At 47.7% G+C, this 23,868-nt stretch overlaps 1 protein-coding gene across 2 annotated transcripts in view; it reads left to right on the forward strand.

Moving 5' to 3' along the window:
• The window catches only part of THOC2 (THO complex subunit 2), a 2,257,836-nt gene that overhangs the window by 735,516 nt on the left and 1,498,452 nt on the right, over nucleotides 1–23,868 (forward strand). For both annotated transcript variants that reach the window (XM_069612670.1, XM_069612671.1), the window contains exon 14: nucleotides 18,026–18,156. In XM_069612670.1, the coding sequence (XP_069468771.1) occupies nucleotides 18,026–18,156 (131 nt within the window). The remainder of the gene's footprint in view (nucleotides 1–18,025; nucleotides 18,157–23,868) is intronic.

Consider the following 23,868-nt stretch of genomic DNA (forward strand, 5'->3'; position numbering starts at 1 on the left):
GGCCTCCTTTATTAGACTGTCATCCTGCATTATTGTTGTTTGACTGAACTGTGGTTGACATATCAGCCAAACTGGACATACTGTAGTCGAGATATTTGTCTATTTCCTCTGTCAATTGTTTTGATGCTTCAGTCTGTCATTTCAGCATCTGTTGCTTGAACGTGAATCGGAGAAAACATCAATGTTTATTGATTTTTGGGTGGCCCTTTTTTGGTGGGTGTCGATTGTGTCACGTGGTCGGCGACTAATTCAAAAGCATCTTCAATACATTCAGTTTCATCTTCATCCGTTGGAGCACTGTACCAATGGTCCAAAAACACTTTGCTAGCTTCGCCGGTCACATTAAATTAATTTTCTGGCCATTGGGCAAATACATCTCGAGTCTGAACACGCTGCGCCTCAATTAATAGTTTCCCCATGGTGAAATCAGTTTGGCAAGCAGCATGTCTAATTTGCGTCGCTGTCTGTCTGCATAGTCCGTACACCATCCGGCAACTAGAAGACAGGTTGGAAAAAGATGTTCAATGTGAATCCAACATACAGTATTGGACAATTTACATTTAAAAAAATAGCATTTCATGAAGGCCCCAGCACAAAAACAGTTTAAAAATTGAAATTTTTAATACATTACCTTATGTTTCTTGCTTTTCGTTGAAACCTTTTTTACTGTCATGTCAGCAACAGCAAGCTGGTCCACCGACTCAGATCCACGTGCCTCCTCTTCTATATCCGGATCTTGTATGCATCCCTAGAAAACAGTATCCATTTAGAATAAGTCATTTGTATTAGAAATCAAATGATTCCTTCGCACACATGGCTTACACAGATAAATTCGTACATCGTGTACGTCATTTAGTCAAAATTTACATTTGAAATTTCACCTGATTGATGGCTAGTTTACTCGATCAAAGTAGACTGTGCGAAGCATACTCTTCGAAATGTTGCACTCAAGCAATTTGCAAAAACTGCTTGTTTCTCATATTGTCACTGTCTAATAGTATCTGATCTAGGACGTACTTTCTTTCATTCGAGGGAACTGTCACTACGTACGCATACCTCTGGCTCAACTACAAGGGATGATGTAATAGTAGTCGAAGCTTCAGCATCTCCCTGAAACACAGTACTTGTATTAGTATGGATGAAAAAATTTGAAATTTAACACACAAAATGTGACCGAAACAATGGTACATATCTATAAAAAAACACAAATGAAACATTGTGTAAACGAACAAAATGATATGTAAATATGATCAGATTATCTCAAATTGCATGCATAAAACAATTCCGGAACTGAATAGCCAAGTAAGACTACCTGATACGCGCTCGAAGTGGTTGTTGACGCCAGGCAAGACATGGATGCTGAATCTTGCTCCTTCATATTCAATGCATCGTCATGGAGTTGTAAAGGGAAAATATTTGATTTAGAAATGTTAATCTTAAAAATTGGCATGGAAGGAGACAGATTACGAAAACATTATGCTTATTTCAAAGGACACTATAGCATAGTTAACTGTGCCCATAAATCAATTTTCTATGAGGCTTCTAAAACTAAGGACAGGTGTTTAGCAAAATGGTCTTTATTTAAAAAGCAATACAATCTTGTAAATATGAAAAGTATTATAAGGGACATTTACACTTAAAACACCAATCCGTCCATTTAGTTACCTGTTCACTACTGTTAGGGAGAATTCTCTGTTTAGGCTGAATTTCCCTACCTAGTGAGTCCCCCAGCAGCTTTGCTGGATTTCTGGGGTTTCTTTTTTTCTCCTGCCAAGAGTGAGACTCTTTTACCCTCACTCTTGGGCATGTTGAAGTGTGTTTTCTTGGTTAAACCTTGTGTTGAATGGGCTATGGGGTCTTTTACTCCATAGGGCCTTATGTATTTTTGTGATGTGGGTTACACAGCACCCTCTGTGCCGTGACCCAGGGGTGTCCTAGGGACTCCCCAACATAGACTCCATACCCTGGGACTGACTACTGTCTCCCAGGGCATGTAAAGTCACCAAAGACTTTGCTAGTCTTGAATCCTGAACAGAACCAGTACAAACCATCATATTGTGGACGTACTGGCTGGGGCAATTCGATTGCCCCAGGGTCTGTTAGTCGAGGGGGCACGTCTCCGTCCCCCCTGATCGAGTTTTGGCTGGTGGCAGTGGAAACTACTTTTTATATTCGACCGCGAATATTTCCCTATGGGATTTCCCATTGTTTTAGGCTAACACATTTAATTATTTATTTACGGTAGCCTTAAACATACCGCCGGTTTATATATTTATTATTATAACTCCGGTTGGGACTTTTTGCCAAAACTTGATTCTAAAATGGCGTTGGCGTTCGCCTCTGTAACTCTGACCCAAAGTGGAGCCCTTTGTTCCACTTTTGGCGGGCTTCTCCACAGAAGCCCTCCAAAGTGGTGCCACTCTGTCTGGGGTACTTAGGAGGGGTGGAGGGGGATTTAGGCACCCTGGACTGAGTTACCTTGGTAACTCAAGTCGCACTCCGTCCTGATTGGCCCAAGTGGTGAGCCGGCCGGCTCACCACTTAGCATGTTTGAGTGACAGCTAGGCTGGGTGAATGGGGGTTTGCTGCATAAAAGCAGGGCTTTGGGGACTGGAACTTCAGAAGTCGCCACAGGACCAAGAATCCGACGAGCGAAGAGCTGAGCCGACCTGCTTCGACGACACCACCCGGTGGAGCCCTGCTGAACCGTCTCACCACTTTTTCCAACGACCGAGGAGAACTCTTAACAGAGTGGCTCCTTCCCTTGACTGGTGGGGACAACCAGTTTTCACCTTCTTTCCGCTTCTCGAGGTATCTCGTGGCCGCCTTGCCCGTGCCAAGCACCCCGGCAACCGGAATACCACACTTTTACCCCTAACCGCGAAAGTCGGTACAACCCTTTAACCGGAGGACTCCGCGGCTGGTTTCTTCCCGGGCAGTGCAACGACCTTCTTCTTCTGCTCTTCAGCGAGAACTTCTTCTCCCCTGACCGACGTCGAGCCTTGCTGCCACTGCCTGGAACAACTGCCACCGCTGGAGGATCCTTTCCGCTTAAGGTACCGTGTTCCGCCTGGCTTCCCTTGCCACCGACTGTACGGGGTAGATTTAGCCCCCGGCTTTCGAACCTGGGAGTGCCTGGGACACCCTGGCTAAACTTTCTAAGCCACTCTAAACTCTTTCTAACTCTTTGCAAGACTTTGAATCCCCAATAACAGTGTGATCTTGGGCACATTTTCGCTCCGGCTACTCTAAGAGTGGGCCCTGCCTAGTGACTTTTGCTCACCTGTGACTTTGTACTTCTTTGAGCCTATTGCAAGTGTTCTGGACCTTAGAGTGGTGTGTTTAACCTATTTCTGTTTCTTTTTATCCCTTTCTTGAATCTACTAGAGTGTCATCTAACGTTAAGCACTCACCTCTGTTCGAATTATGTGGTGTTAACCTAGAGTTGTCTAGATAGGAGAAAGGGTTGAAACTGCTTTCATTATAACTGTGTCTGAAGTGTTTTTACTATATTTTGCTAGAGTGATTTCAACTTATGTGTGTTTAATAAATAAATAACTATATACTTTTGAAACCAAGCTCTGGTCAGTGTTTGCTTGTGCTATTGTATTTGAGTACCTATTGTGTATACTTTACATACTGCCTAACTCTTCTTGAGGGAAGTCTGACTGCTCAGCCACAGCTACCAGGTAAATCTGGGTGGTGCGGACTGCTACCAAGTGGGTTTACTGCTATACCTGTAGTCTTAAATCTTTTGCAGTGTTCCCTAAGGGAACTGCACAGGTTTCTGCCTAACAACTACCCCAAGGGCTACAGTTTAAATCCGGAACCGTGACTCACCTGAGGCGGCATGTGAATGAATAGAGTTGGAATTGCATTTTGGAGCAATTTTCGAGTCGTTCTCAGTTGATTCTTCTTTGTGTACGTGGATGAGTTGTACATATTCTGGGTAAAGTGCAGGCTGCAGATGCGGAATCGATCACCCCTCTTGTCCTCCAAGACTTGTTTGACTCTTTCAAGCTCTGCCGGCTCAAATCCACAATATCTGACCCATTCTCTTATTCGATCTACAGTCTTTGTGAATACATGCATTGTAGTGCTTTCAGATTTCTCATGGGACTTAGAAGGGAACCGAAAATCGGACATGCAGGCATTGTTGGAAATTCTGCGAAAAAAAGGTCAACTTTGTTAGAAAATTACTTTGCATAAAAACATGAGAATGAATTATACCATACATTGTTCCATGCAAGGTATGTTTTGGTCACCACAGCAAAACCAGTGTAGCGTGGGTCGGCTGTATTATAGGATAACTTTCATAAACAATTCATTGATGTGACAAAAATCAGAACATGTTACTTCTACCTTGAATGTACTATCGTGCATCAAAAGGAAACATGCTTATTTTATAGACGCTGTCCGATAAGGATGCAATTCGATGCCAATTAAAACTGTTGACAATTGATATATCGATAACATAACAAATTAAACTCATGGCAATGAGCCGAATGAACATAACACAACTGGGTACGTTCGTTCGAAATAGATAGGTATTTAGAGATCAAGGAGATCTGATTAGGAGACATGCCCTTACCTTGACCAACAAATAGTTAGATTCAGCAAGCAGGGTAGTTAGTGGCAGGAGAACAGGGAGATTTTTACAGGTAGCACGACGACTAGCAGATTTGCAGTGGTCACCGAGGTTCTCGGGTAGCACAACGACGAGCAGATTCGCATTGGTCACCGAGGTTCTCAGGTAGCACGTTCACGAGGTGACTTGCAGTGCTCCGAGATGTTCTCATGATAAATATCAAGTGGTTTATAAAGAATTAGAAAAGAGGGTGTGTATGTGAATGAATGACGTGTATATGTCGTGGTCTTAGGTAGATTGCAGGGGCGCGGCCTGCTTCAGGGGATCCTGCCTGGAGACATGGGGTCTGAGGAGGGCATGTGAACCATGACCCCTGCGCCTAAGATACTTTTGAAGTGTACATGGTGTTTGGCACCTTGGCGGTTCCCGCCCCTGCCAGCACCCTTTGGCAGCGCACATCCACTTGTGCCAACCACCTTTGATAATGAAGGGGGATGGATGGGCCTGAGGCATGCAGACATGGCCCGGGACACTGCTGAATGGAGACACACTTGATTCACTGAAAAACTGAAACAACCATTGATAAAGGTCTGTTGTGCTTTATTTTGTTTCTTAATTTTATGGCACACATATACTACACATTGTAGAGTTCAGGTTGCAGCACAGTGAGGGAAAATCCCCTGTAATTGACCGCTGTCACTGGGGAATGTGTCTCTAATGGCACCAACGACACGGGCGGGTATTACTCGTCGAACGCGGTGTCCAAGCCTCCCATGAAGCCACCATGTGTATGAACTATAGGCCACCAGCCTGTACCACCTGTGAAAGCGAAAGATACAAACTTTTTAAATGACCAAGATAAGTGTATTAAACTTTAGTTGCCAAAGACAATTCTTGTATCCAATGGCATTGTTGCCAGTACAAATGCTACCTAGACACTGTACAATATTGAACGACTATTATACGACTATTACTAGAGAATTGCAAGACTAAATTGGTTTGACAATGATATATTGAAGTTACGACAATATAGGAGACAACTATGAAATAATAGTTGCCTAAGTGACATCACAACCAGAGTATACTTACTCGTTACTTGGATTCCTAGGGCGAACTGTTGCGCGAAGTTCGTGAATAAGCACCATCAAAATCCTCAACATGGACTGTGTGAGGCAGGCTGCCCTGAAGTCTCGCAGCTTGGTAACTCATTGCGGCCGTGTCTCGCCTTGCGATATGTAGAACAAGCATCCAGAGTTTTCTCGGCAGCAGAAGTTCTCCTCATCAGTTGGCATTAGTGCGCACAGATTGCAGGTGCACCAGGTGGGAATGCCGTCCATGCGACTAGGACCAGGCTTCATCTGTTGAATCGTCCTACCAACTGTCGTCCGAAGCCCAATCGTTTCCGCATCTTTCTCTTTCTAGTAATTCCACCTCGGAATACTCCAGCTCGTACTGGTAGGGCTGTATTGTTGCCATTGTGGGAGAAACAAAAATAATTGTATAGTAATGGTACTGGTATCTGTTCGCACAGGCTACAAGCAACAAAGGGAGCTGACCAGAGCACAGAAACTGGGCACAGAAAACTCAAAGAAGAGAGGAATGGAAAAAGAAAATCTGATGTCTGTTGTGAAGCGGTCTGTTGAGGAAAGAGGCGTCCTGCCATTTCCATGGCGACACGTGATTTGCTGAAGCGCAGAGAACTTTGACACAAGATGTGCTTTGGCGTTGTGAAATGGGCGGTACGTGTGTAGTGATGTCAGGTTGAGGGGCGGGGGATATGATTTAGTGCTGCAAGGGCAGTCCTGCTTGGGCGATGCGGCAACGGATAAGATTATCACAAAATGGCTGCGCCCTCTTGCCTGATTTCGCATGTGTACAAAACGGAAAAATGACGGTACGGTGCATAGGAAATGTTTGTATGATCAATCAACGTATGCTTAAAATACATACCCGAACCCTCGGGACAAAAATATTTCTGAGCGCACTATTCCTTTAAAGACCATACACAAAATCTTGAACATGAACCTGTGTTGCACAGAGAGCTGATGGAGTCTCCTTCGAAAACAAGAAATAGCAGTTTTCTTTGGTAGATTGAAGATCAGTCGAACCGCTGAGTTTTGTGCTACCTGTAATCTCGGAAGCTGGTATTTAGGAAAGCCAATCAGGCAGAAGGGGGGACGCGGCCAGGAGTGCCAGCGATGTGGCTGCTCCTCTGATGGCCTCCGTTCGGGACCTGCAGCATCTAACAATAATCTGAACTTTCTGCGGTCAGACAGATGCGATCTCGACAACAACGGCAACAAGAATGGCAGGGGCGTCCTCGACAGGTTGGAGGGGCTCCTAGAACCCCTGGGAAGCCCTGAAACGCAGCGGACTCGTGTGCCCCCTAACCCGGTGTAGCATTTCCAAGATGGGGGGCGGGAGAGTCTGACTCCGCCCGACATGTGAAGACTTGGAAGGAGAGAGCCCTTCCGAAATGTGCAGCGGCTGGAACATAGCCCGGAATGGGCCCTGAATGGAGGACAGACCAGAAAAAAGAACTGTGAGCCCAACTGCGAGCCAGCTGCAAAGCGGCATGATAAGCACCCCCCACCACCCTCCACCCACTTGAAGCGAAAGCCGAAGTTCGGCCCGAGGAACCGCAGACCCTCACCATTGCGTGACGTTCGTGATGATGGAGGAGGTCCATCTCACCAACGAAGCGGAATCCACGCTACTCTCCAGGAAGGTAGCAGACTGTGCTCATCAGGTGCCGAGCCAGCTGACGGCCCCATAGCCGTGCCCAGCCTGACTCTTCTGGAGCCTGCCGCAACTTGACCCTCTATCAGCAGCAGCCCGGGGCACCCGACAATCTAAAGGTGAGAGCCCTACCTCAACGACATCCCCAGCTCGCCCGGACCCTGAAGCCCCATACCAGAGACCCACTCCCCCAACCATATCATGCTCGGTGAACCCCCAGAGGCGCCTGCTGCATGCCGCTCTGCGGATCCCGGAGGGGCGGACAGGGCAGCAACGCCGGAGGGGCTCTGGAGTCAGCCTCCTGGCAGCAGAAAAGCAACTTAACCCACAGCCTACCGCCAGCTGCAGCATCCTGATCCAACGGCAGCACCTGGTCAGTCGACCCTTTGTGCTGCAGGTTCTGCCCAGGTCTTCGAGCAGCGCCATCGTTAGGCGCCACCCTTCTTACTGTGGACTCACTGGGCCCTCCGGTCCGGCTGCTTCCTGCGGCGCCCCGTCCCATTCCCCTCATACCACCGACGACCCAATGCCTACCATCAGTGCATTCTACTACTAGCTACCAAGCCACTAGCAAGCCTGGAGATCTGCTCACTTAAACCTCCCAAGGTTGACTTCCAACTACCAGCAAACCCTAACTAAGGCTTCCCCCTTAATGTCATCTAGCAACACGAAAGCCCCCAAGACAAGCCCTTCCGATAACAGAAGCCCCCACCTCACACGAGATATCACGCACTCAAGCCAGCTACCACGTGCTTCAGTCCGAGATATACAGATAGCCGCAGATCCGGCGTGCAGTACCGGGAATACCGTCCTGAGACCAGCCGGCTTCATCAGCGAAACCAAAGCCGTCACAGGAGGTCCCGAATCGGACACCAAGAACGATGGCGAAACTCGTTAAAGCAGCCAAAAGCTCAGACATTTCCACCATGCCGCTAGCAGCGGAAGAGGCGAAGAAATCGAACCCCCCCCCAAACTCGCCCCACAGAAGACCCCCGAAGTGCAGGGAAGATTAGCAACCAAGGAAGATATTCAGGCCTTCATGCTAGACATTAAAGCAGAGTTTAGATCCTGCATGGCAGAGTTCTCCACGAAGCCGGAACAAACTGATCAAAGAGTCATGGAGCCAGAGCAAAGGCTGGGGGAGGTCGAGGACCTAACCCAGAGTCCGACGCAACGTTGATAGAAATGCAACGCGCGATTCAGGCTCTGCAGAACAGGAGCGAAGTGCTGGAATTTAAGCAGGACCACCAGGAAAACAGGGCTCGATGAAACAATCTTGGGTCCGAGGGGTACCCTCAACAGTACAGGAGAAAGACCTGCCTGAATATATAGGCAACTTTTTCCAATCCCTGCTCCCACACATAGACAAGGCCCAACTCATCCTAGACTGCACCCATAGGCTGTGCCCAAGACGAGGGGTGGATTCGGACGCTCCACCGGATGTGATAACTAGGGTCCACTTTTACACCATCAAAGAGGCCATCTCGGCAATAGGGTGCACCAAAGATGAGCTGTCCTTTCAGGGCGCCCCGCTCCAGATTTACCAGGACCTCGCCCTGCTAACTTTGCAAAAAAGAAGAGCCCTCAAACCCTTAACCCTATTTCTGCAGAACCGGCAAATCTGTTACCGATGGCTATTCCCCACTGTTCTCCAATTAACCTATCAGGGAACCCAACGCAGAATAAGCCGCCTGGAAGACGTAGCGACTATTTTGCACCCGGTCTCTCCTAGGAACTTGCCCACCCCCAGTCCACACCGCCCACCAGAAGAACCAAACCAGCCCCCCCTGAAACGGCCTCAACCTGCCTGATCCAAGGTGCAGAGGCTCCGGAAGATGAGATAGAACTGCTATGACCCACGGTTGGGAAACTACTGACAGCAGAACCAAATATGGAAACAACAATGCTGTGGGCCCTTAGCGGCCCATACCCCACTCCAAGGTGTATGCCATCAAACTACCCTTGGAGGCGAGCTCAGTTATGTTGGACTGTCCTGGCCCCGTTGGCTGGAAAAACAGATATGGCCTTGTTGGCCATGGGAGATGCCAAGCTGGAAAAATCGGCTTCCCGCATCACCACAAGTTTACTCTACCGTTGGAGAGGTTACAAAACCCAGCCACAGGAGAACTGCACTGACTGGAAGCCTTTATATGATGACTGAGTAAACCACCCCCCCCCCCACCCCTCAGGATCAGCTCCGAGTGCCGGAGGGAGCTGGAGGGGGGGGGGGCTGGGGGAGGGGAATCCCCCTCCACACCAAAAACTGAACTTCCTGATAAATGTCAGAGGCTTGAACTCCCCCGCAGAAGATGAAATCCACGCTGCGGCGCTTGCAGAACGAAGAGGCCTCTGTAGTCTTCCTCCAAGAGACTCATTTGATCCCGGCAGATTTCACCCGGCTTTGCGATAGACAATTTCTGTTGCAGTTTTTGGCATCGAATGCCACAAAGAAATGTGGGGCTTCGGTTCTCTTTGCTAAGGGCCTCAGACAACAAATCTTAGACACATTGCTTTGCCCTGAGGGCCGCTTTGTAGCAATCAAATGCCGGATCTATGATGAACTATACTCACTCATCTTGGTCTATGCACCGAATGACGAACAAGTGGAGTTCTATTTAGCCCTAGAAGAGGCCCTCCCACATTTTGTTAAGGACCATACTATCATTGGGGGAGATTTCAACGGTGTCCCAAATCCACTCAAGGACAGATCACACCCTCCTGCTCGCAAAGATTTCAGCTTGGCGGCAACACTTCTCCAACACTTCTCCAAATATTCAGAACCCTAGATGTGGTGAACACTTGGAGAGTCCTGCATCCTGAGGAACGAGTCTATTCGTTCTACTCATATGTGCATAGAACTTATTCTCGCATCAACCTCCTGCTGGCTCCCCCCCTCCCCCCCCCCCCAGTCTTGGCTTTTACGGATGACGTGATCATTGGTCCTAGGGTGCTCTCCGATCATGCCCCAATCACTTTAACGCTTAGGGCCCATGACCCTCACCCTGATCCAAAACGCAAGTGGGACCCTATATGATCCGATCTTCGGAGACATGTCACTGAGAGATGCTGTGGCGAAATCTATCGAGCAGTTTTTTTAAGGAAAACAAAAACTAAGATACCCCCCCCCAGCTAATACTTGGGATGCAATGAAAGCAGTGGTGAGAGGAGCCCTAATCTCTCAAGGAGCAGCTTACCACAAACCTAAGCGGCAAGCTCGCCAAATGCTGGAAGATAAAGTGTAGGAGGCAGAAACAGTTTGTAAAGCCAAAAACTGGACCCCGAGAACCTACCTACTTGGAGAGTCCTGCATCCTGAGGAACGAGTCAAGAAGAGGAACACCATCCTGGGCCTACGTGAGCCTCAGGGTAGAGTCCAGTTTGCTGATTGTGACAAGCTACGATTAGCAGTGGCCCACCTCACAGATACTATGTCTGCATCCCCGAGATCGCACGAAGAGCAACAAACCTACTTACGAGACGCAGCCCTCCCTCACATCACAAACTCGATGAGAGAAGAACTAGAGGCACAGATCACATGCAAAGACGTTGACGCGCGCATCAAGAGTCTCAAACCAAGAGCCCCAAGACCAGACGGTACTCGACCCGATTCTACAAAATCTTTGGTACCCAGTTGCTGACCCCCTTGACAAAGCTTTTTAATTCCTTCGCCACCTCAGGGACGATCACCCCGTCAATGCAAGAATCGATCAGTCCTCGCTCTCAAGCCTGGAAAAGACACCAGAGACAACACGGCGTATATTTTCCCATCTCCCTACTGAATCTGGACGCTAACATATATTTGAAGGTCCTGGCAAACCGACTGGTGAGAGTACTCCCAGATCTTGTAGACGGGATTCATAATGAATCGAGCAACCGCAGACAACATATGCAGGGTCCTCAAATTGATCGAGGTCGCAAACTTAGATTCAGAGAAATTAGCCGTGCTAGCCCTGGACCCAACCAAGGCCTTCGATAAAGTGGATTGGTCGTTCCCCTGACTCACCTTGGAATCCTTCCATTTTGGGCCCTCCTTCCAAAGACTCATCCTAGCAAACTACCAGGCCCCGAAAACCCTTCGGGTCAATGGCCTACTATCCAGTCCAATCCCTCTAACATGTGGCACCAGGCAGGGATGCACCCTAAACCCCCTACTCTTCGCCTTAGTTATGGAGCCCCTAGCCCAACGAATCCGCCTCAACCCTAGAATAAAGGCCTCCATGTAGGCCCCTCTCAACACAAGATCGGTCTGTAGGCGGACGACGTGTTGCTAACCATAACTGACACCTCTCAGTCACTGAGGTCTTCCCTAGCAGAAATTCATAGATTCGGGAGGGTATCAGGATTTTATATCAACTTTGTGAAATCAGCCCTGGGGGTGGGGCTGGAACCAGAAGACAGTCCTTGAGATCCCACTGCATGATCCAGCTGAGTGAAAAGTCGATTCCTTGCCTAGGGGTCCAGATCCCCGCTCGCCCGGAAGACACCTATCGGACAAACTTCCCTCCCTTATTCAAGAACTTGGAGAGAGACCTCGATCGCTGGCTCTCACAGGAGATTTCACTACTGGGTCCTATCGTGGCCTGTAAAATGAACCTCCTCCCATGGTTCCTTTATGCTTGCTCAGCCCTTCCCATTATTATCCCACGCCCCCCGCTCCAGCGCCTCCAAAGGAAGGTATTGCGCTTTATCTGCAAAGGCAAAAAGTCTTGGATCCCACAGAGAACCGTGCTGAGCAGCCCAAACCTAGGAGGCCTGGTGGTTCCCGATCTCCAGAAGTACCAGATAGCGGCACAGATTGCTCACACTCAAGCTTGGACCATCACCTCGAGGTGCCCAAAATCGGCAGAGATTGAATAATCTCGCTTACCCCTTCCCCTCTGCTTCCTCCTGCATCTGCCTGCCTCCCTGCGTAGGACATGGCCAGCCACCATGCCCTCCACCAAACACACCTTAAAAGCATGGGATTGAGCGCATAAGTATAGAGGCATCCCGAGAGACTTGAGCCCATCCGCCCCAGTGTTTTATAACCCGGCCTTCTCACCGGGAGCCTGCCCCTCGAACTTCAAAAATTGGATCGCTGGTGGTCTTGGCTGCTTGGGTCAGCTCTTTGAGGGGAACCAACCGCTCACCTTCGAACCATGCACGAGCGCTTTTCGCCTAGCGGTAACGGATAGGTTCTCATATGTGCAATTAAGACATTGGTGCTCACACCCACTGATCCGCTTAGCGGCCACACGAGAGCTAGAACCCATCAAGCTGACAGCGGCAAATCCACCGAACCGGGGATGAATCTCAACGCTCTATAGACTATTGCAGACACGCTTTCTCGTGGTTAAAGCGTCCTATATGCCACAGTGGGAAGCAGACTTGGGACACCCGATACAGGACCAGTCCTCGGCAGACATTTGGTCAAGGACTCATTCATCCTCCTTCTGCATCACCAACTGGGAGTTCGTGCATAAATTACTTCTAAGGTGGTACTACCCGCCGCTCCGACTACATCACTTCAACCAGGCCCTGGATCCCCTATGTTGGCACCGCTGTGGTCTCCTGGGCTCTTGCCTGCATATGAGGTGGTCCTGTCCTGTGGTTGCGAACTTCAGGTCCCAATGCATAGCCACCATAGCAGACATCACCCAGATAATGCTGCCGTTGGAGCCAGAACCTATTTTGCTAGGAGTCCCGATCCCAGGTATATATCCAAGATCTGGCAAGAAGGCGGCCCACATAACTCATCTTCTCCTGGCCGCTAAGATCACAGTGGCACACACCTGGAAATCCCTGGAGGGCCCCCTAATGATCCTGTGGTGGCTGAAACTCTGGGACATCTTCATAGCGGAAAAGATCACGGCAGCAAATGGGGGACTCCTTGACCGCTTCACAAACATCTGGTCACCCGTGATGCACTATGACCAGAGCTACCCAGCACTAAACTATAAACCACGGTTGGTGGCTAGAGCCCTGCTGGTCGAGGACAAGGAACCGCTCCAAAGATTGGAGGAGCGAGAACTTGATAGCGATCAATGGGTGGAGGGAGAGCTTAAGGGAATTTGAATATCTGGCTTAATAAGCTACATGAACCTGAATATCTAATGCATTGGTCTCCTGTGTGCTGATCAAAAATAAACCAGTAAAAAAAAAAAGTGCCCATCAAAAGGGTATTAGAATAATCTATCCTGGCATTGATTAGTGTTCCGACCACCATCGGTCGATCTTTCTCCAGAATAAGAGGCAGCAATGGTTTTAATAGTTTGAGTTGAAGATAGACTGATTTCATGATCTGATTGGCATGAGGATTGCAGCTCAAACTAAGCTGTCAAATGCAACCTAGATTTTTACTTTCTCAGTGTGTTTTGTTGAAACCCAAACAAATTTGAACACGGGACAGTATTTAAAACATTTCCACTTGGTTTTTTGAGCCATAAACAATAATCTGTTTTTAGCAGATTCAGTTGGAGTTTATTCTCAAACTTCCAGTTTTGTATACTTTCAGCACAGGAGATCAGTTGCTCCAAAGCCTCTAGAGGATGTTTTAGCCTGACAGAAATTTGAGCATAGGAATGATAACACAGGTCAAATTGGGAGACAATATCAAGCAGTGGGTGTTTGCTTTTTATGTCCTGCAGTTGTTTGGGGTTTGTAGTTGGGCAGCATATGTCTGTGCGGTTGCCTCAAATAGTGAGGCATTCTGCTTTCGTTAGGTATTTCCTAGAGCCTTCATTTTTGCATGCAGCTCTGTTTTTTTAGACTTTGATATTTTTTTCTGAGCATTGCTTGGTTTGATTTTAAGCATGTCTGGTTGATCAACTACACACTTCCTTGCTCCTACCACATTTCTGTTGGCACTGAGGGCCACGATATGGCAATTCTTGGGTGAATGCAGAGGCTTTTCCTCTGCTGCACCTTGTAGGATGTCTGTCGGGACCACTTTCTGTACTTCATGTGAGCGCTTAACTAGATGGCACTCCAATAAGTTTGTGAGAAAGGGAGGGAAAAAGACAGAATATGGAAAAGGTACACCACTCTAAGGTTCAGGAACACTGTCAGCAAGGCAGAAGAGCAAAAGTCACTGGTGAGCCAAAGTCCAAAGGCTGGGCCCACTCTTAGAGAGAGCAGAGCACAAATGCGCCCAAGATCACACAGTTACACTAGGCTTAGAAAGTCTTGCAGAGGGTTCAAAAACAGTTGAGAGGCTTTAGGAAAGTTTAGCCAGGGTGTCCCAGGCTAACCCAGGTTCGAAAGCCGGGGGCTAAATCTACCCCGTACAGTCGGTAGCAAGGGAAGCCAGGCGGGACACGGTACCTTAAGTGGGAAGGATCCTCCAGCGGTGGCAGTTGTTCCGGGCAGTGGGTGCAAGTCGCGTCGTCGTCCAGGGGAAGAGAAGATCTCGACTTGGAGGCAAGGTGAACGTCGTTGCACTACCAGGGAAGAAACCAGCCGCAGAGTTTTCCGGTTAAAGGTGGTACCTTTGTTCGCGGTCGTGGTAAAACGTGGTATCCCGGTTGCCGGGGTGCTTGGCACAGGCAAGGCGGCCACGAGGTACGTCGGGAAGGCGAAAAGACGGTGAAACTAGTTATCCCCACCAGTCAAAGGAAGACGACTCTCCGGCGGGAGATCTCCTCTGTCGTTGGGAAAAGTGGTGAGACGGTCCAGCAGGGCTCCACCGGTGGTGGCGTCGTGGCAGGTCGGCTCAGCTTCTCCCTTGTCGGATTCTTAGGTCCTGTGGCGACTTCTGAAGTTCCAGTCCCCAAAGCCCTGCTTTTATGCAGAAAACCCCCTTCACTCAGCCTAGCTGTCACTGAAACATGCTAAGTGGTGAGCCGGCCGGCTCACCACTTGGACCAATCAGGACGGAGTGCGACTTCAGTTGCCTAGGCAACTCAGTCCAGGGTGCCTAAATCCCCCTCCACCCTTCCTAAGTACCCCAGACAGAGTGGCACCACTTTGGAGGGCTTCTGTGGAGAAGCCCGCCAAAAAGTGGAACAAAGGGCTCGACTTGGGTTGGAGTCACAGAAGAGAACACAAACGCCATTTTAGAATCAAGTTTTGTCAAAAAATACCAACCGGAGAATTAATATTAATTAAATAAACCAGCGGTATGTTCGAGGCTACCGTAAATAATTAAATAAAGATAGTAGCCTAAAACAATGGGAAATCCCATAGGAAAATATTCACGGTTGAATATAAAAAGTAGTATCCACTGCCACCAGCCATAACTCGATCAGGGGGGGCGGACACTTGCCCCCTCGACTAACAGATCCCGGGGCAATTGAATTGCCGCAGCCAGTACTTCCACAATATGATGGTTTGTACTGGTTCTGTTCAGAATTTAAGACTAGTTAAGTCAATGGTGACTTTACATGCCCTGGGAGACAGTAGTCAGTCCCAGGGTATGGAGTCTATACTGGGGGGTCACTATGACACCCCTGTGTTACTGCACTGAGGGTGCTGTGTAACACATATCACAAAAACACATGAACACCTATGTGGTAAAAGACCCCATAGCCCATTAAGCACATCTAGATTCAAAGAAACACACTCAAATCATGCCCAAGAGTGAGGGTAAAAGAGTCTCACTCTTGGCAGGAGAAAAAAAGAAACCCCAAAAATCCAGCAAAGCTGCTGGGGGACTCACTAGGTTAGGAAATTCACCCTAAACAGAGAATTCTCCCTAACACTGTCCTTGCCGGACAGTCAGCCAGCCAATCACCATAGAGTGCATTTTGGTCTGCTAGGAGACTAAGCACAGGGAGTTTTGGGCACCTCCCTCACTTCCAGCCGACACCAGACACTCTGGAGCCAGAGGCGGATTTCTCTCAGAAACCCTGCCAAAGGCAAAATGAACAAAGAGACCAAACCTGGTTTGGCGCGCAGAGAAACTCTCTAGAAGGACCTTTCTACAAAGACCTGGCGAAACAGACCGGGCACAATTTTAGCAAAGATGGCTTTACGCCATTTTGAAAAAGATGGCTTACGCGGTACTTTACAGGAGCCGTGAACAGTCGCGGTAGATGCAAACCAAGATAGTTCAGAATGAAACCAATGCCACCAGCCAGTCATTTGAGGAAAGGGTAGCATAAAACATTTTACATGAGCATTTAGACACAGGGGACACTAAGTAACCCCTCCAGCACTCTTTTGTAAGATAGGGTGTGCTGGGTCTAGCAAGTACAATGCTAAGTAAAGTCAATTTCACTTTACTGTTCTGGGAAACGGTAGTTTATCCCAGAGAAGGTATTTAAACCTTGGTAAATCTGTAAGACTTCCTTATGGCACTGCCCTAAAGGTGCTTTGTGACACAATTGTAAAAGATGATGCCTATGGAGTTGGTTAGATTCCATAACCAAAAAGAAACAGTGTATCAAATCACATTAAAATGCATGAGTGTGGGGGGAAAAAAGGGCCTCACTCTCTCCAGGTAAAAAAAAAAATTCAAGTCCTCAAAATCCAGCAAAGTTGCTGGGGGTCTGTAAGGTGGAGGGAATTAATACATTTTTGAGAATTCTTCCCAACGCCTATTTTTGTCCTGAGGGTGCACTCTTGTGCAACGTGCTTAGAATGCCCCATTGATTTTTTGCAGAGTGCTTGATCATATGTGGGGCTCGGGCATAACCAGAGAAGGCAGAGGTAATGCAACAGAGGACCCTGTTAAAGTACAGTAAACTAGAGTCAAGTGCGTGCAGATGAAAATGAGGAGAGGGCTTTGTCACATTCGAACATAAATGTGTAAGTGATTGTCATCAAAAGGAAAGATCAGACTCTAATGGGATAGCTATGGCAGGGGATTCCGACTTAAATCAAGGGAAGGAGTAAGCCTGGAAGTGGAGTACAGTTAACCAATGGAAACACCTGTTGGGGAGAATTCTCATTTCTGTGCTGATTCCCTTCAACCTTAGAGATCCCCAGCTCTTTTGCTGGACTTTAGGACGTTTTAATTTTAACCCTGCAGTGAGGGAAACCTTTTTATCACCCTCATGTATTTTTGTCTGATTTGAACCCTGTTTCTCTTTTGGTTTTGGAGTCTGAGAAACTCTATAGGCATCTTTTTGTATTGTGACACAGCACCTTCAGTGCAGTGTCACAGAGAAGTCCTTTGGATTTCTTGAATGTAAGAGTGTATTTGAATACCTGTAACTCTGAATCTTTGTGTAACTCCACTACAGCTCACATTTCCCCTCTTGAGACAAGCCTGGCTGCTCAACAAGCTACCAAAACTGTGTAGTACAAGCTTATGCCAAAGGTTGGGTTGCCTATAGCTGTAGTCCTAATTGTTTGTAGTGTTCCCAGAGGGTACTGCATTCAAACCTTGCCTAATAATAGGTTACATAATGCACTCTGACCCCGAGAGGCTTACGCTCTCACAAGACACAAGAGCAAGGGTGTCACTGATGAGCCCCCTCAGATTAGGTCTCCCAAGGGAAAGGTAGAGGCCTGGGAAAATGCAAAAATCACAAGGGCCTCTTTCCGCAGTTCATGTCTTTTTCATTTTACCCATGGCGCTAGAATCCATGATCAGTTGTCGTTTTGGGGACACTTCTGGTTCCAACTCACCTGGGAGGTAGGTGTGGTACCATGTGTCCTCCAATGCCTGGTAGATGCAGAATGTTCTCAGCAAATACTTGGTGACTGCCATTTGTCATTCAAAGTGAAATAAATATCTTATATACATTGTAATATGTGCCCTTTTTGTTTCTTTTAGGAGACACTATTTAGCTGTTTGCTCAGTATTACTGACCAAGTACTACTGCCCTCTTTATCCTTGATGGAGTGCAATGCATGCATGTCTGAAGAACTGTGGGGGATGTTTAAAACCTTTCCATACCAATACAGGTAAACGTTTAGCGATAAATGTGCATTTTGCTCTTTTTCTTTTAAACAGACTGCTTTTTGTTAGGTATTGCACTGATGTTGGAGACCTAGGTCAGATTTGTAGTAGAAGCATCACATTTTCATTGAGATTGATCTCTCAGATTGTTTAACATTGCCAAAAAGTTTAAAGCAAGATGCAACTAAACTATGAGTTATTCTATCCTAAAATAGTGTGAAGAATAGGGTTCAATCTGAAGATTTAGTATAGAGACCCCCTATATATGTTTTACTGTTCATCTTTTTCTACCATCCTTTTCCTTAAAGGACCTTGTAATTGATACTTTAAAGAGCCACTGTCATGTGTAAATGCATCTCGATTCGCGTGAATGCTTAAGTCATAACAGACCAGTGCAAGGCTGCTTTGTTTTTACTGACTGATTTACCATGTTTCTTCCCTGGTAGTAAGACTTCTTCCGTGGCTTCATCAGGGATGAACATCCCGATCTTGTCCTTCAAAGGTTAAAGACAACTTTGGGTTAGGGTGCTGGAAAGGTGTTGGGCAAGGTTTGTATGCAGTACCCTCTGGGACCACTACACACAACTCCGACTATAGGTATAGGAAACCCAATCTTTGGCATAAGCTTGTACTACACAGTTTTGGTAGTGTGTTGAGCAGCCAGACTTATCTCAAGAGGGGTCAATGTGAGCTATAGGGGAGTTGCACAGAGATTCACATTGACAAATATTAAATAAACTCTTACACACAAAGTTTCTTGAATAAGCAATTATTAATTTATCAGTTAGAATAAGCCTTCTTCAGAAGGGAGCAATATAACAGTAACACTCAAATACACTTCAGAAACACATACTCTTAACTTTCTAAATCAGTAAAGACCCTTTTGGGATGGCCCACATACATAACCTACACCATCGGGTGACTTCAATAGCTAGGGTGTTGGGGACATTAATATTACTGTTGGCATTTAGAATACTGAGAGGTTGGTAAAAGGATTTGATTATTAGACCATGAGACCACAAATATTCTTAAGTAGGCAAATACTTTTGGATCCCCCTAAAAGTCATTCAGTACACCAGGCTAGGCCAAAGTCAATGGGCAAAAGTCTTATATAGGATGAAGCACTGCTGGTAGGTAAGTAGAAAAGTATTTGCACAATGTTTTAGAACTCTTTGAAGGAAAGAATAATGAAATGTAGGGCCACAAGCTGAGTAGACATGTGAGTAGTAGAAGATGCAAGCAACTCTACAATGAGATACACGTTCTCTCAGACTTTACAGTACCTTTTTGTATTGAAGACAAAGTGCAGCAGATGACTTTTGTTCCTGTTCAGCTTTGCAGATCTCTCTGTTCCGGGCCTCAGTCGTGGGGACAAGAGGAGGACTTCTGAGGACTCCTGCACTGCAATGGGACGTTCACTGCTCGCAACCGTCAATGTTGTCCAACAAATGGCACTTCAGTGTTTCAGCTCCTCGGGACTACCGCAACACTGTGGTTCCTGACTGTCGAGATGGACTTTCCTTGTTTCCGGGGGTCCCGCACTATGTTAAGGGGCCCAAGCTCTGTCAGTCTTACTTCCTGGGAGTCCAGAGGATCTTCCTAGAGCTTTTGACCAGCTTAAAAGTAACGCACACAATCTGGTGTTCCACTCCCAGGCTATACGGTTTCCAGCAGCAGCTCTGAGAAGGATGCCCAAGTGGCTTACTTTGGCGTTGATTGGTCACACCAACTCAAGGGGAGAAGTTGTCCTTGCAGTCGATATGAATTTGGAGTTTCAGCATAGCAGCAGGGCTTCACCGGGCAAACCAACGGTCCAGGAGTTGCAGCAGGCATCCTCTTAAAGTACTTCTTTGGTTCCTTCGTCCAGTGGTCGACTGCCTTCCAAGCCAAAAGCCTTGCCATTTATTCAGTTCTCTCCCATTCATTCCAGCCTAGCTGTCAGTCAAACAGCAAGGTGGTTGTCCTTTCCGGACAGTCAGCCAGCCAATCACGACAGAGTGCATTTGGGTCTCATAGGAGACTAAGCACAAGGAGTTTTGGGCACCTCCTTCTCTTCCTGCCTACCCCCAGACACTCTGAAGCCAGAGGCGGGTTTCTCTCAGAAACCCTGCCAAAGGCAAAATGAACAAAGAGACGAAACCTGGGTTGGCACACAGAGAAGCTCTCTAGAAGGACCTTTCTACAAAGAAATGGCGTAAAAGGACGACAAGGGCCATTTTGACAAAAATGGCACCCTTGCGTGCCTTACTTCAGCGGCGAACGCAGCCCGCAGTAAATGCACACCGCAGTAGTTAAATTGAAACCATTGCCACCAGCCATTCAGTGAGATAAGGGTAACCTAAAAATGTTACATGAGAAGCTAGACAAAGGGGATACTAGGTAACCCCTCCAGCACACTATTGTAAGATCATGTGTGCTGGGTCTAGAAAGTTACAAATGTAAGTAAAGTCATATTCACTTTACTGCTCTTGTTTGTTTATTAAATTTGTAGAGCGCACCAGACCCGAAGGTAGCAGGATGCAGCAAGGAAATGCGAAGCTTACAAAGTTACATGATGGTAAACAGTATACATTGATAAGTGAGATAAACAGTAGTTTATCCAAGAGAAGGTATTTAAAACTTTGGGAAATCTGAAAGACTTCCCTGTGCCACTGCACTGAAGGTGCTGTGTGGTACAATGTAAAAGATGATGCCTATGGAGTTTGTCAGACTCCACAACCCAAAGAAACAGTGCTCAAGTCATAGTAAAAATACATGAGAGAGTGGGGGGGGGGGGAAGGGTCGCGCTCTCTCCAGGTAAACGATGCTCAAAATCCAGCAAAGGTGCAAGGGGGATCTCTAAGGTAGAGAGGAATTAGCACATTTCTTAGAATTCTCCCTGACACTGACTTTGACTGAGACTTAAAATTATTATCCTTGGCCCATAATTTCTCCGCATATTTGTTGGCGTACAGTTCACCCAGGAATTTTGGTTCCCGCCCGGAATCCACCACAGAAGAAGCAGTCACTCTAGGGTGCCCTTCTGCCAGCTGGCTTTTCTGACTTTGAAAATCTTCAAATAATCGTCTCGCTGAAGCAGCACAAATAAGTATAGGGCTTTTTGATTCGGGGCCAACTGTTTTAGCGGGACCATAGGACCAGCTGCTGCTGCCGTTGAGTTCATAGGGTTCTAGTTATTAGTTGTCGCATTTATTTGTTTTTCCTCATGTGTGGTAATTCATGCAACAGACACCCTATCCACAGCATATCCTCTTATTTCCTCCGCAGCTCGAATTACGGGCAATGGATCTGTTTGGATACCAATGTCTACCCCTAAGGAGCATATTCCTTTACCAACACCAATATTGCCTGGAAACTGCCTGCGTGTGAACCCTCACTCCCTGGAGTGTGCCCACAGTCCATTGGAGCCCCCTTTTCCACCCCAATGATTATTACTTGTACCTTAGGCTCAGTTTCCACACTGTTGCCATTACACCTACCTTTACGTTGCAGTGTTCAAACGGATTGTGTCCTCCAACGTATTCCACATCTTTGACATGTAATGTCCACAGCTGTGTACTTTGGAAACTTTTTCGGCAGCAGGCGTCCTGCGTCGATGGCGTCGGGTCGATGTCCCTGGAAGGCCTCTGTCGAGGCAAAGTCTCCGGATGTGATAAATAAGACGCACAGCATCCGTAGCCTCAGTTCCGTTCTTTCTGCAAACATGTTTGCTTCAGACACTCTGCATGCCTCGTGCATTCCTCGTGAATGTCTTCTTGTCTGGCTTGAAGACTTGCCGGGACTGCAAGTCTAAGATGTCGATTACGGACCACATTTCCTCTGTTTGTGGTGCCTGGGCGAGAACCATGACACCGACGACTGTTCCAAGTGCCAGTCGCTGACTGCTAAGGCCTTGCAGGAACGTAAGGGGAAGTTACAGGTTGGTAGGGGTTCTAAACCCAATAAGTCTAGTAAAACTACTAAGGGGATGTCCATAGACGATTCGAGGTTCGACTCTGCGCGTCCAAAGGCGTCACAGGGATCTCGGTCCCAGAGTGGTTCCCGCCATTCGTCCTCAGATCGGCATTCTACGAAGTGCCGCCACCGGCTGCCTTCCCCATCGTCCTTGGAGCATGGTGCCGTCAGGATAGTGGCTTGTCCTACTAAGTCCTCGACTCCGGAGGAATGGCCAGCCTTCAGGGAACAGATGCTGGTGATTTTCAAATCCCAGGGCACAGTTCCGTCCGCGCCTTTGGAAGAAGCCGGCAGGGAACGGTCTCGGTCTGTGGCTTGTGCGCCTTCAGCATCGGGTCCTCTGCGCGATTCTCATCGGTAACCTTAGAGGTCCCGTTTGGACAAGGTTAAGGCTGATCACAAGAGACATGCTTCCAGGTCTCGGTCCTCGTCCCCAGCGAGACCTCAGAACTCTGGTAAGAGCTCGAGGTCTGCATCAGCGCCGTGCCCGTCGGATACGAATGTCGAAGCTTTGCCTTCACATGAGCCCTCGGCGCAGTTGTCGACGCCAAAGCTGTCGACGCCTTTGGGGCCTTTTGGCTGGAATTTGCCGATGGAGGTCCCTGGTACTGTGGATCCTCCAAGGAAGGCTACTTCCAATTCTGTGAGGCCTGTTAAGGATTCCAGACCCTCTTCTGTCCCGAGGCAGGAGTTTTTCCTCCCTCTGGATGACATCTTTGAGGATGAGGAGAGGTCCGATTTAGAATTTGATCCTGTTGAGCTTGATGTGGCTCCTGTCTTTTCCAGGGACAGTCAGTTGGAAGAGTTGCGGCAATCTCTTCATGATGCCAGTGGCTTGGACACATCTGCTGAGGTGGAGTTTGGCAGACCTGAGCCTGGGGCTCATGCTGAGTTGCCCTACAGGCGACTGATGGGTAGGGTCAATGAGTATCTTGGTTGGTCTAGTATTCCAGAAGCTTTTGTTCAGGATGATTTAAGATATTTTGTATCAAGGTCAGTCCTCTGACCCGGTGTTCCTTTTCATTTGAAGTTGCAGAAAAGGGTGGCAGCTGCTTGGCAGACCCCGAAATCTTTTCCGGCAGTTAACAAATCGTTAACTAAAAAATACTGCCCTTCTGGTAGCGACCCCCAGCTGCCTTTCATCTCACCCCACTCCCGAGAGTTTGGTGGTTCAGGCGGCTACGGCCACCTTGAGGCAGGTGGCGTACCTTACCATCCCTCCAGATGGGGACGACAAACGCTTCAATGGTTGGGCACGCAAGGTGTTTTCTGCAGGGAGTGTGGCGCTGAAGTCTGCCAACTCCACTAGTGCTGTAGCAAGATTTTCACACACTATGGAATTGTTTACCTAGCGGCAGAGCATATTCCCTAAGGGGAAGAAAGGGATGAGTTCCTTGCTCTCATGCAAGATTTCAAGGATGCCATGTGTGAATCCCTTCAGTCGGGTTTTGACACGGCCGACAGTGTTAGCCGGTCCATGGCTGTGAGCACTATTATGCGCAGATTTGCATGGTTGCAGTAGTCAGGTTTTGCTCAGGATGTGAATGCCTGTCTTTTGAACATGCCCTTTGAGGGTGCGCATTTGTTTGGCTGCAAGGCTGATGAGATCCTTGAGAGCTTGCAGACATCAAAAGCTGCGCCAAAATCTTTGAGCGCAGCTGTGCAACAGCCTTCGCCTTTTTGTCCTAGGGGACAGTAGTGGAGGGGAGGTCCTTTACGTTACTACTCCTCCTTTGGTAGGACGAGAGGAGCTGCCAGTCAAT

The sequence above is a fragment of the Ambystoma mexicanum genome, chromosome 5p (genome assembly GCF_040938575.1).
Source record: "Ambystoma mexicanum isolate Mex_15411 chromosome 5p, UKY_AmexF1_1, whole genome shotgun sequence".
Taxonomy (NCBI): domain Eukaryota; kingdom Metazoa; phylum Chordata; class Amphibia; order Caudata; family Ambystomatidae; genus Ambystoma; species Ambystoma mexicanum.